General features: G+C 41.5%; 1 protein-coding gene across 4 annotated transcripts in view; it reads left to right on the forward strand.

The window, feature by feature from the left end:
- Positions 1 to 2,704: 2,704 nt before the first annotated feature.
- LOC138268113 (dual specificity protein phosphatase 22-A-like) overlaps positions 2,705 to 14,491 on the forward strand; it is a 210,092-nt gene continuing 198,305 nt past the window's right edge. Inside the window, exon 1 of one of the 4 annotated variants that reach the window (XM_069217501.1) lies at positions 2,705 to 2,869. Coding sequence is in view for 1 of the 4 variants with exons in the window: in XM_069217503.1 (XP_069073604.1) it covers positions 2,849 to 2,869 (21 nt within the window). In the remaining 3 variants the exon portion in view is untranslated. Of the gene's footprint in view, positions 2,870 to 9,955; positions 10,050 to 14,491 lie in introns of those variants that run through there. The other 3 variants (XM_069217499.1, XM_069217503.1, XM_069217500.1) reach the window with 3 other exon arrangements.

The raw sequence follows: 14,491 nt of genomic DNA on the forward strand, positions 1-14,491 counted from the left end.
ACGCCCAGCATATATCTGACATGCGCCCTACCCATGTCCAGAAAGCTCTAAGAGGTCCTATGTGGTCATAGAGTGTACCTGTGTGCTCGCACTCTGTTTCCACCCAAGATTCTGACTGTAGTCTCCTCCCCAGAAATAGGGTCATCTGTCCCAGCTGGATGTAGAGCTCTTAGGTCTCGAATGCTAAGACCCTCACCTCGGGGGATATTAATATTTCAAGGTACCAGCAAGCACTAATCTTGAATCTGAAGAGAAAGCGAGCTTCCAGGCCCCATAACTTCAGTCTGATCACTAACACTTGATATTACCATGTTAGAACATTGGTTCCGTTCCAGACCAGGTACCCTCTTTACATTGTGTCTGGGGAGCAGGGTGTTTACGGGTTAGTGGTTTGACTCACTGCCAATGAAGGAAGAGTAGGTTCCTGACCCTGCATCATTTCTTCAGGCCTGCGCCTAGGAGGAGACAATGGAAGAAAAAGCAAAAGATGGGGGAAGAGAAGATAAGCCCTTGAATGGCAGGTGCGCTTTTACCACTGTTACTATGCAGAAACCAGTACTATAGTTACATTACAATGCTGGGGGGGGGGGGGCTGGAAATGCAATGGAGGCTCAATTACCAGGAATGGTAAGGGAAAATGACGTCAGTTTGTACACTTCCTACTAGGCCTGTGCTGAAATTAAGATGGCATCATGGGGATATCTATAAACTGGTGGCGAATGCTACTGTGTGAGTCCTGAGCCAGGGGTGTAGCGGCCATCGGTGCAGCAAGTGCAGTGGCACCAAGGCCCACAAGCATGAGAGGCCAACTGAATCCTGATGATTGCTGTATTTTATAAATCTAGCGGCAGCCAAGGGGATAATTTCTTTCCTTGAACTAGGGCCCATGATTTAAGACCACGCCACTGTCATGAGCCTCCAATACAATAACTTAGGGTAAGAGTAACCCGCAACTATCATAGCGCCTTGAGCAACCGCTCTAGTATCTTCAACTCTGAGGATTCCCACCCCTCGTCTGTGAACAGACCCCTGGCAGCATGAACAATCATGGCGTGGGCAGGCATGTTTGAGCACCAGTGACCACTCCATCAGGCAGGCACACTCAGTCTATCTCCTGCTGTAACTGCTTTTCTGACGCTTGACTGGCATTCAGTGTATACTTCGTCCCAAAATAATTGTTTTATTGCCCATGCACCCCTTGTGAGGCTCATACCTGAACATCCTATTGGCAGCAACACCTTAGGACAAGCGCTTAAATAGTATGGAATGGAATTGACTCTGTTCTCTCTCAGAAGTGTTAATGGGCTACTTAAATGGCACAGGCACAGAGATAAGAATCATATTCCGACGCAGAATTTACACTGACGTCACTGCACTAATTCCATCAGTGTTTTCACTGCCAATGTTTACATCGGGGCACGCTGTTTTAAATAGGCACTGATTCTCCTACGTCACGAATATATTCACATGCTGCACAGAGTGTTATCTGCAGATGCACGATTTCCTAAAACGCACGCGCACCCTTGCTGCAATAGAGAAAAAATGCTTCTAGGCACTATTGCGATCTCTTAAGTAACGACATATTAAATTAGTTCCTCTTCACAGCTGATTGTAAACTATTTCTAGCCAGTGTATTACAAACACGTGGTGTATTCTGCACCACGTAAGCTCTCCACAAGATTCATCGGGGAGAACCCCCGTGAACCCTCATGTAATGCTCGGGGGTCACTTCCATGGCCCCGTGGTGCCTTGTGGAACAAATAAATATACTTCAGAGTTGGATTTACGAGGAAGAGAACTTTACTGACAATGTCATCTCCAAAAGGAAGCCTTTCCAAATCGGACTACAGGCATCAAACGGTCACGTAATATACATCTTTATGAACATACTTTCAAACAGCACTGCGGCACTCCTCTTTTGGGCTTCAAACTGATTCAAATATTTAACATTGTTTGCACTGAAGCATGCTGTGTAGGAATGTACCCCCATGCAAATAACTACAATGACCATAATGCATTGGGACACGGTAATTTATTCGAGCTATTGAAACGTCTGTGCTGTAACCAATGGACCGTAAAATATACATTTAGGAAGTCCAAAATTCAATAGAAGAAAAAAAAGATAAACATGCATCAAGCCTATAGCACACACTCGACAGGCATTGACGCCGGTTTGATGGAGTATGTGTGTGGGGAGACAAACGTTTTTGGAGAGGCGTGGTGTACAGATAATTTGCGACAGCCAAAAAAGTAAAGTTCGTCTGGTTTGAACGTGTAAAGAACATTATGTATTGACCTCGTAATTAAATCTAAGACCTACCTCCGAAAGTACTTTTACATTTTAAATGTTCGAAATGGAAACTTTAAACAGGATTTGTTTGCTAACACAACGCCCATTCTAGCGTTCATTGTCCTTCCCTGTGTGGTCGCTGCGGATGCTCATTGTGCACACAGTGCACGCCTTGTGCTAACAACATGCGAAGCGGCCAGTCATCATTGTCGTGTAGACAGCAAGCAGCAAATGTTATATTGTGTCGGTTATGGCTCCAGATATTGGTGAACCTTTTATTGATCCACGTGGATTACGGTGCTCCTTTACACCTTATCCCAGGCAGTGCACAGCAGGAATTTTGCAGCAGGCACTCAACCCACCGAGCAACGTCATTCTCTCTCTGCTGTAAACGGTGTCCCCAGGTTCTCTCTCATCGACTCCTCCTTGCCCGTCACCACCTCATGTGACCTCGGCAGTCAGCAGGGTGCCTGTGGGGGCGTGGCCTCGTAGCGCCGCGCCCGCTTGTGTTGTTTGCGGCCGGCGCGCCTGGTTACCAGCCAGCCACCTCTGGGAGCCATGGGAGGCGGCATGAGCCAGGTAAGACACCGGCACCTGCACTTCAACGCCAGTCAGTTCCTTCCTCGGCACCGGCACTGAATTCACACTCTGCCAGGGCCCCAGTCAGGAACCACCACAACACTCCCTGTGGTGAGCGTCCCAAGCGTTTATGAACAGTGGGAATCAGGCTCGTGGTGCGTCCGCTGCATGAATTTGTCTATAATCTAAGGGACACGGGTTAAATCCCACCAGCCCTGGGGGACGAGTCAGTGCTAGGGGAACTATGTGTACACGATACAAAGTCCAATCCCTACGGGTCCGATCTCACTTAGTTCGGTGGGTACCTGCTGCCAGTGCTTTAAATGGAAATATAAAAGTGCAAGTACTCACTTCCTAGAGTACCTGCTGCTCCTGGGAAGTGCCGGTACTCTCCCATTAAATATATTGCAGCAGTGTTGAGAAGTGCAGGTACTCATTCACCTCTTCGAACTACAGAAGTGAAGGTATTCAGTACCGGACAGTTCCTGCACATTTAAGGCACTGCGTCTGCTGCACAGTTCTCTGCTTAATCTTCAATTCACAAGATCAACTTCCGACAACTTGACTCGGCTTTCATCTTTGCCTCATTAAGGGAGCACCATAGAACAGAGCGATACTCGTCTAGTAATTTCTGGCATTGGTAGTAATATGCTACGTTTGCTTTGTGTATGGATTTGTTTATGGGTCCATTCGATTACTGAATGCACAGGGTAGCAGGGCGCTGCCCTGCAGCAGCTTGGGTGCCGGCCAGCAGCTTGGGTGCCCATGAGTTGGCGAATCTAAAATTAGAAACGTCCCTCGATGAAGAGGCACGCATGAACTTAAAGGAACGTCCAGGTTGTGACGCACACTAACCCCCCCCCCCCCAAAATCCCTGCCAGTTTTCGCTCTCCCAACATAGCTCTTAATATAACATATTCCTATCCAGAAATAGGCTGCCCCACAATAAATCTGTCTACTCCAACCACAGGAGTTTTTAGGGAATGGCGTATGGGTACCGTGGACCAAATCTTCAGGTCCATGCTTGACTAGTTAGGCAAGTCCCGCTTTTTTTCTTAGAATTCTGGGACTTGTAGTCTTATTTAACTCAGTAAAAAAACAGGACTTCAAACTCTGGTTGCGCAATGGACCTGGGAATCTTGACAGAAATGGTTATGGTGAGTGGGCCAGAAGTGCAGTGCACCGACGTTGGGAATGCACCATTTTGCGACTTAATGAACTGAAAGTTCCTTAACTCACCAACTCGACTTCAGCAAGTGGGATGGTGCAAATACGTAATTGGTCAGCGCGTGATAATGCTGTAACCAATTGACTTCCCTTCCTCCATGACATAGACCAAACACGCCACATCATTCTGTGTGAAAAGGCGGCCTTAGAGAACATTGCTCAAATTTGTAAAATAACATTTTTTTTAGTCCAACTTTTGGAATATGTTTTTCAAGCTTAGTGCTTGTTTTGTAAAACATAAGTGCAAGGCCTTAAATTCACGCCAGGTTTGCTGAATACCAAGGATGCCTTGTGACAGCGCTCAAACCTCCAATTTTTTTTTTAGCCATGAGTGCACTGCTTTTCCTACTCGGAGCGGTATAATTCTGATACAGACTTTGGTGACCCCAGAAGGACCTGTCTCTGTTGTGTATAGAAAATCGGTATTGCCTTGTTATTCAATCACTTAAGAGGCTCAAGAAAGGCAGAGTCGAAAGTCTCATGTTACAGGTTTACTTCTAAAAAATTCAAAGTACACAAGCACAAATTGCATTTAGTCAAATAGGAATTTAGTCTGCTGTACTAAGCCCAAAAGTTACAGGGAACCAAGAACTCAGGAGAGTTTCTGAAATTAAACCAACATAGACTCACCTTTTGAGTGGGGGGAAAGGCCTTCCTCCTTTTCTCTCAACATGACATTCTTTTGTAGTATTTTAGACAAAAGTTCGTCCTTTCACAGCATTAGTACATGAACTGTCATGCTTTTGACATATAGAAATAAAGTAAAGAAAAACATTTGCAATAGAATACATTGGTGGATTTTCTCACTATTATGTAAAATTCTGTGAACGCAGAATCCAATCTACTGCATGGGGACATAACAGTTGCATAGTATGTTTTTCAGTATGATGCAGCTAAATTCAACCTTGAGAAATTGCATTTCATTCAGAACATTCAACAGGGTTTATCACTTGCTCTGTGCTTAATAATCTTTATTCTAGCACAGAATAAAATAGCAAAGTTAATCATGTGATTCAGTACAACACCAGATGGCAAGTTAGCCTAATTAACTTAAAGCACGATTTCTGCGGTTACCAACATTACAGTCCTGAACCCTCAGTCCCCTATATAATGATTACCAGAATCATCACACATATTGTCATAGAACAGTTGTTATGAGGTGTGGACTGTTTCGATTGGCTTTTTCCAGTTCCTTCATCTTGTAATCTACGTCACTTCATATTTCCTGTCTTTAAGTTCCGTTCTCTTTCTTCCATTTGTTGCTGACACCTTCCTTATCCCACATGTCAACCCTCTGTTTGATGACATTTTTCTACAGCATTTTAGAAAGAGAAGCGCGCATGCTGCATCGATTAGTATAACCAGCAAGCAAGTCAAAAGCAATTTTTGTACTCCTCCACCTATACTTCCTAGCCAATCACCTGCTTTGGCAAATCCCTTCCCAGTAGAATCAAATGCAGCTCCTGTTGCTTCTTAGGCAACTGTTTCTTCCAATTCGGTTAGTTCACGGGTGACATTGCTTATGTTAGCAATTTAGCTGTAAATCTGGTCATATTTACCTTGGGTATGTAAGCGCAACCCATCCTAGCGTGTAATACCATGCAAACGCCACCTTCCTTTGCAAGAAGCATTTCTAATGTGAGACAGTTTTATATTATCATGGCTATTATTGCAAACAGTTTTTTGTTAGAAAGTTTGCTATATTTTTTGCTAATCTGTCTACTATGGTTGACAGTTTTCTAATCTTCACATCGTTCAGTGTCACTTTCCCTGAGGGACTGTTTGCTCCAAAAATATTACTCAAGCTCTGCCAAAAACTCAGCTTACTCCTCCTTATGTACAGGTCCAGTTTCAAATCCACATCATTTGTGTGATAAATCTTTGGTAAAACTAAAGCCGCATAGCTTCCTACCCATTTGTGCAGCAACTGCAACTGTACTGCTTTGATGCACACATTATATGTGTCCATAGTGCTCACTTCAAGCTCTGCAAACACTCTACCCTTTGCTAAATAATTATGATTACACTCACTCCAACTTACATCCTCGACAGTCTCATTCTCTGCTTGCCTTCACACTACGCATTAAGTGCCTTTCTTTGCTAGATCTTGATTCAATTTTGAGTGTAAATCCATTCCCTTACTCTCCTCTTCCCTTGTCCCTGGTCCAACCTTCTTTTTCTTCTCTAATCCTCTCATTCAACTAATCTTTAGTTTTCCCATCTAATCCTCTCGATAAACTCATCTGCAAAATTTCTTCCTGTTTGGCTAAGTTTACCAGGTAATTCCTGCGAGTCAGCATTAGTAAGGGCCACATTAGTCAGTGGAGAGAAACAATCTATCACATACCTACGCTTGTCTCTTTGATTATAGGCCTTTGAAACTTGATACACATGCTTTGTTGTCAAACATACATATTCAAACCTTTTGACACAGGGACATTTTCTAAAGGACATGAATAATTAGAATATAATAGCTTAATTGGACACTGATGAAAAAATAAATTCAAAAGCACACTACAGGAAAAAGCATATGAAAGAGGCAGATGAAAATAAGACAGGCCCTCTATCTCTGAGGCTGGAACATACAAGCACATGTAACAGTTATTAATTATCATTAACTTAACATATTCAGCCAACATTTGAAAATACACATTATAATCCATAAATGTTCCCAGGCTGTGGAACATAAGAAGTTCTACCTACATGAGTTTCTTTTTTGTCGGATATTGTTTTAGTTACACTAATCATGTTTGGTGAAGCATTTCTCTCCAAGAGATATACATCTAACATCCACCAAACTACAGATACAGCTATGGCAAATACCAAAACTACTAGGACAATTTGACATCTTTTAAGCTCCATGTTAATCTTGCTTCAGATCAAAGGAATACGTTTTCTTCTTTGTTACTTGCAGTTTATTCCTAACCTTTTGTCTATGTCAAAACATACTATGAAATAAGCTACGTCAGCCAGATACATAAGGATGTAAGGTACTCTGACCATTACCCTAATCTCGCTTATTTGCCTTTGACTTTTGTCAGTCTTTAGTTGGGATGTCTAAGATGTATTGAATGTCTTTTGTCACTGCAACTTAATTCAAGGAGGTACTAGTCAAGCACTCATCTGCTTTATTGTAGTTCTTCATAAAGTAAGTCCAGTCAGGACTAGTGTACTTCCAGTTGAGTTTCTTCTCTCTTTTGCATGATCTTCTTCGTCTTCATGCTCTTTATCAATTGCCTGTTGTCTTGTCACTTTGGGCAGCACTCGTTTCTTTCTACTTTCAGTTCTTGGCCATTTTACTTCACATTGTACCCTTCCTTCTATGTTTCTTGGTATCTTAGGCTTATGGGACACCAGTTCATTATCAGAGTCCTGCGCTTCCATTGAATTTTCTCTAGCTTAATTCTCAGCTCCTGAGGAACCCTCTTAACATTGTTCCATTTCAGTTGTCTAAGTGTTTGTTTTCTCCGCATATCCGAAAGTTCTGGTTATGATCTTGGCTGACTGCTGTTGCTGAAGATTCTGCTTCACAAATAATACATCATGTGGGACTCATTTTAGAGTAAGAAACCTCATTTGTGGATTAGAGGGTTCTGTCCCCTACTTAGAATTTACTTAGGGCCTTATTGTGGTGGTCGGACCGCTGCAGTTGTGGCAGTCCAACTGCTACATTACAAGGTTGGTGGGCAGACCTGCCAACCTACCACCGTCCCCGCCAGGATCTGAGATCCCGTCAAGCTGACTGTGGTCCTGGTTGTAATAAGCCAGGGCTGCGATGAACTCAGCACCGCCCTGCTGAATACAAGCTTGTTCTCTGCCAGCCTTTCCATGGCAGTTCCACCACGATAAAAAGGCTGGCAGGAGACCCCTTGAAATGTGTACTGTCTGCTGTGCAGACAGTGTGCATTTCATGGATGCTTGTGCCCCCTGCGTGCAGCAGCATTGCCACCGACTCCATTATGAGCCGGCAACAATGCTGCCTCACTTTTCCCACTTTCGTTGACCGGTGAAATCCTTGGTTTCCGCTGGTCAGCCCAGTAGAAAGTCATAATGGGGCCGGCGGGCAGGTCACCAGCACCGCTGCGACCTCCCACTCAGGAGTTTGGTAGAGGGGCGGACGAATGTTTCCGTCCGCCAAACTCATAATCAGCCCCTTAGTCTGTAAATTTAATGCATCTCAAACTCCCATAATTTCCTAGTATGTATTGTTGAGATTATTAGTTGTATGATAGAAATTAAATCAATAAAGACATGGACCTCCAAAAATGTCAATAGTATCTTTATTATCCTCACACAAATATTTGTTGTTCAAACGGTGTGATTGTGCACGGCGTTGTCTGCACTATTGTTTCACACTAACATGAATTAACAAACAGCAATCAATAAACTATAAAGACACTATATACACCCCATGGTCTTGTGCCAATTCATGTTTAAGGCCAGGGGCCTAGCAACATCTGGCCATCTTTTTGGTTTTTTTCCACAGCTCAAAATTGGTCAATGTATTTCGATGTTTCTACCCCAGACCAATTACACGGGTCTCCTCAGGACACCGTCATTAGACTGCCACACCTCATTGGATAAGAACAAAGAACCCCAAGTCACAGCCTATATCCAAAGCATGAAACCTGCAGAAAATCCCCCAAACTGTGTTCCATTTCCCCACTGATCTCAGAGTCCACAAGATTAAGCAAGAATAGTTTTTAGGATGCCCAGTAAAGTTGTATTTTTTTTCTTTGCCTGCTGTATACTGATTAAATACTAAACATCATTTATGTGTTTTGCTCTAAGTTTTATTTAAACCTGCCACAGTTAAAAGTGGACTTAGTGCTTCATTTTAGTGTTGGAAAATTTGATTTACTGTTTGACAACTTGTAAATATTTTGTCTGTTTCATGGTTTTGACCAGTGTTAACAGAGGCAGGGTCTACAGTTCTGAAGTTCTATGTACACCAAACATTACATGGTCCGATTATTAGTTGCACCATGCACAAGTGGCAATATTACAAGGTCTCCAGCTACCATTTTCAACCAGTAATTGTACTCCTGCATCATGTAATTATGTGGTGGTGTTCCCAGACTTCAAAATAACCATGTGGATCTACAATCACTAGGTTCTTTTCTGCACTAATTTTCCTGAATCTGGGGACAAGAACTGTCCTATTTAATACCTACTGTGATTAAGTGCTAAGTGGGTGTAGGGGACCTATCTATGGTGAGGGACACAGCAAGATGCAGACTGGCAGAGTGAAGCATTGCACACTTCCCTGTATCATAGGAATCGGGCTGCTTGGGTCGGGCTAAGCTTTTACCTGCAGCACATGTCTAATTTAGAACTAGTTTAATTGGCTGGCCTTTCCATTGGATAAAATTTGACTGGGCGGTTTCAGCATCCAGTACTGCCAGGTATAAGAACAGTGGGGCAATTTTGGTTGCTGGACCTTTGCACTTGTTTTGCCTCACTGCAGACCACGAGGAAATACACAAACACTGGAAAGAATTTATGGAAAATGACACTCTTAGTCGGAGAATTGGATTTATTAAGGCACTCTGCAAGGTCTGCAGAAGAATAAGGTTAAAAGTGTACAACCAAAAGTGCACATTCAAAATGAATCACTGCAAGAAAATCATAATAGTCCTGAAAACATGCGCTAAGGACATTCTCCTTCAGTCTATAAACAGTAAATATATATATTCATGCACAATGCAAAGCAGAAAATAAAGTAATAAATTAATCACCATGGAGCAAACTTGAATTTGCTTCATCTCTTTGCCAGGAACAGGTTGTGAACCCAGTCGACCATGAAGAGAGACAACTACCCTCCAGAGAAAACAGCAGGCACCAGCATCCCGGTCCTGCCAGAGTTCAGTCCATTCCAAGTCAATCTTGTATCGGTCTCTTATACACCTTAAACAAGAAGGAGAGGAGAATTCTAGAAACCCCCTCCCACCTGGTGAGTTGTGATTCAAACGCTGGCTACTTCAGGTCAGTTTTGAAATAAACACGTTAAGACTGGCCAAGATCCCAAGGTGCTCTCCCAAAACTAAACCGTTGCCTGCCATACCATAAACATCTCATAGTACATCCTTATCTCTCTGACTTCCCCATATTATGTCCTAGCCCTTGATGAGAGAGAGCATGCAGAGTGAAAACATGAGCGAAAAACACATTGCATAACGTGCACGGAAAAATACCTGCATGATGCTTAAATCTAAGTTACTTACAAAATTGAGTCTAAAATCAAAATGGTTTTGGTGGCCACCAAGGTGACGGTATGCTGGTGGCTAAGCTAAGTGCAAAAGGGAGTCAGTGGTCAAATACAAATATCATTACAGCACCTTTGCTATGTTACTGGCTCTGTGGCTACCCCAGCACACATCATTGGGAAAGGCAGTAGAGCTAGAAAGATAACTGGGAAAGTTAGGGCTACAGCAGTCCATTAGTTTCACAATTGAACAGTGATTTAATGTTCTCCTATTTTGTGTAAGAGTTCACTATATGTCCCAAAACATTTTATACATTCTTTTCTGCTGTGATGATCTTCACATATATTTGTTATTGTGGTTGGCATTTACCTGCTCTTTTAATGGTTTTCCTGTGTTGTTATGTTATGTGCATTTGTAAAGTGCCCTATCACCTGCGAGGATATCCTGGCGCTGAGAAGGTGTGTGTGCCTAGCACTACGTATGGTATGGTATTGTTGAAGAATATATCTTATTTTCAAGGGCAATGAATAGACTACAAAAGAAAACAAACTTGGCAATTCATAAAATGTTGCATTTTATATGTTTGCTGCTTGTTCTAGAATAAGGAGTCTAGTCACAAAGGTATGCTCGCACATGAGTACATTGACTTGTGTAAATTTACTACACTTTTGAGTAACTTTACTACTTTTAGCTATTCACCATTTATGATTGTGAAGTTACTCAAAAGTGTAGACTTATATGAACCCACTCCCTGTAACAGAGGATGGAGTCAGTAAAAATGTTGGGTACAACCTTAAAGTTACTACTGTCCGCTTACTTGACAAAGACGTCCCAAAACATGGTGGCGATCTTCCTGTAGAAAACTGTAGGTTAATTTTGAAAAGATAATTGATATTACAAAATATTTAAAATATTTCTAAGTTGAACATTAATCTAAATCATATATAACTATTTTAAATAGAGGTTATTTTTTGAAAATGCTACAACACTATTAACTAAATTTGAAATAAAATTTTAGCTAGGTATATTAAATTAAAATAAAATTTAAAATATTTATTTAAAGAAATAACACCTACCTACATTAAAATGTTATGTACTTTCTGCTAAAGTTACTAAAAGATATACATACAATTAATTTTAATTAATTGAAATATTTCATTTTTTTTTTAACAAAGTTATATTTATTTAAAATTAACATTTTTTTCTTTGGCGTTAACAAAACGTACATATATTTTCAAAAGTTCAAATAAATTAATTTATGTTAACATTTTTTTTCCATGGGTTTTTATTTTAAGCCTCTTCCTCGATAATTTTCTATCGAAAAATGATGCAGTACTTGTGAGTGGCCATGGGTGGTGCTGTACTTACTGCAGCTCTGAGCTGAAGTGTATTTACAACTGATACTGGCCCTTTTTGACTTTAGTCACTATAGAAGTGAATTTTGTGAATAGCAAATGGGCTAATTTTTTCGTTGTTGGGTGTATCTCCCTCCCTAAACGCTCTCTTTTAGTCCCTCCTTATGTCTCCCAAAATACCATCGCTTTAATAGTAAGCATTCTCCATTTTCCAACCACTCCCCCGTCCCTCCCACATTTACTACTAAAACATATACCTACGTGTGTAGGTATCTGCACATAAAAGACGAGAGAGGTGGGGGCATCGACCTCTGCATCTTAGGCAGTGATTAACATTTTGTAGTATGTTATTAGTACTATTGTAGTACTTCTAAATATACTACAAAATGCAGTTTGTGAATAGGCCCCAAAATGCCTAGGTGTATCCTACATATTCCACATTTTGTACACCTTTAGAACACAATAGGTGTGGGAATGGTCGTGAAAAGTCCCTACACCGAATTTATAAACAACTATGCATGGACATTTTTTAGACTTCTTTCTTTTGTGTTTGTTTCTTATGCTTTTTGTAAAGGGTCTGGTTTGAATTTAAGCGCCAGAAGATATATTTGTCACACTTTGTTTTTTTGCGAAACGTCCCAAATCAACAGTTTCCTGCCCATTACTATGTGCTAAATCAAACTACATCTTATTTGTGTACTCATATTTAATTTTTATAGATCCATGGACTATTCCTGTTAAGATAGCTTATTGTGTTATCTTATTGTGTTCATTACAATATTTATAATATTACATGGCTTCAGTCACAACTTTAATTTAATGCACTAAATTCTAATTGGAATTCACTCTTCACTGTTGGTGTTTCACCCCTTAATAAATTCACCTTCTAATGTGCTTCTTTTCATTTAAGTTGAATGGGAACATAGTTCTCTCAAGTAGGTTTGTGGTGCATCTTAGAATGAAGGTACATCTGAAAATCACGTTTTGAAAATCTCACTTATTTTAAGCTTGCTCAGTGTAAGCAGTAGATTGCAGTCATCTAGTATGAGTTATAGGATGTACAATTTCTGACTTTGTATTCTGCTATGTTTTGTGAAGTTTTCAATTTTCTCTCTTTGGAATGTGTGTAAATTATTTTCTGCTTAACGTAGTAGGTTCACTTTCTTCTTAATGGAAACCGGTCAAGCCAAGCATGACACATGGAATGTGATTTGTGCCACATGCATATTTAGGTCATAATTCCATTCCAGAAAATAATTTAAGCTGGTAGAAGCATTTATTGTTCTCACTTGTCTTGGCCAATGGCTGGGGAGGAATGTAGTTTCCCTAACCCTACTCGTTGCTCAGTTTCTAGAGAGAAGCATTTTCACATGTATGCATGCATGTGCTATTTCTATAGTGTAAACCTAGGCAACAGGCATTGGGGCTCTCTGAAGGGCCAAAGACAAGCATAAAGTCAACAAGTGAGACTGTTAATACTTGCAATGTAATGTTCTTTAAAGAGGTGAGCTATTAACTCTTTCCTAAATTGGGGCAGCATTGGGGTTGGCCCTGATGGATATGGGTAGATGTTAAAGACTGCCACTTTGTATTTTTTTTACACAACTTAATCTGCAGTATGATGGTGTCCTGCATGTGTGCTGAGAAGCCCCATAAATGGTAAACTTGTCTGCAAGATAGGGAGGGGTGCTGGTTGTGATGGCTTTGTAAATGATGTAGCTTGTTTGTTTTGAAGATGAAGCAGGCCGGCAAGGGGAGCCAATGGTGTTCCATCAATATGGGGTAGAAATGATCATATTCCTTCAGGATCTGGATGAGAAGTGTTGCAACATGTAGGATGCCCTTAAGGTGCCAGTGTAGAGTCTGGGAGGCTATGGAACAGGGTGTCATCACCAGCCAGGTGCAAGAGCGTTAGGGCTTGAACAGCAGTTCTGAAGTTGCTGCTTGGAAGAAACAGTTTCTCTTGTCTTTAAACAAGAGAACTGGTAGGAGGCTGACTTTTCTTTTGACAGTGTGTCCTTTGAAAGTAAGGTTGGTGTCCAAGGTAAATCCAAGTGACTTGGCATTTGGTGAAAGTTGGGGTACAAGTCAATACTCAAAACTGTTAAGTTTCATGTCACTGACCCAGGTTTGTAGTATTTCGTGCTTGTTCCCAGCCTCGCTCAAGTGGGTTAGAAGGCTTGTGATTGCGCTCCCAGTGCCATCAGCAGTTTTAAAGTGGAGTAGTTGCGTAAATTGTCATTTTTTGGTTCTATGACAATACCCCACAACATTTTTTTGGTTTTGTTTGTTAATGTTGCTCAGCGACTTCCAACAAAACCTTAACAGATCGTTAATTAAGGGGTTTGCAGTAAACAGAAGTGTACTTGAGGAGTTCTCAATATGTGGTTGTCTTTCACTTTGGGATACCAGAGGACATAACATTTTATACAATACCACTTGCACCCTGAGATGGAAGACCTGTCCTCACTGAGTTACCCATCTACAATGTTATGCTCTATAAGGTCTCTCATCAGCCTTGGTGAATAGCAAAGTAGGTGGCTGGCTCCTAAAGAAATCATTGGACCCTGGTACTCGAATTGTATTTACAAATTAAACACTGCATGCTGCCTTTCTGTGGGTGTTTCTCCCCTCATAAACTGAGGGCTGTGTGCTCACCTTAGAATGAGACGGGGGAGAGCGAGTGCTAGACGTACAGCAGCTATGTTAGAGCAGCTCGCATCACAGAGAGAGATCTTGTCTGCCTTGTTTTTGCCCTGATCTAAAGCAAGCACGGGAGACGGCTGTTTGCAGAGTAAGAGGCCACTCACAGCAGCCTGCCTCCCTTTGGTCTG

This window comes from Pleurodeles waltl, chromosome 12 (genome assembly GCF_031143425.1).
Source record: "Pleurodeles waltl isolate 20211129_DDA chromosome 12, aPleWal1.hap1.20221129, whole genome shotgun sequence".
NCBI classification, from domain to species: domain Eukaryota; kingdom Metazoa; phylum Chordata; class Amphibia; order Caudata; family Salamandridae; genus Pleurodeles; species Pleurodeles waltl.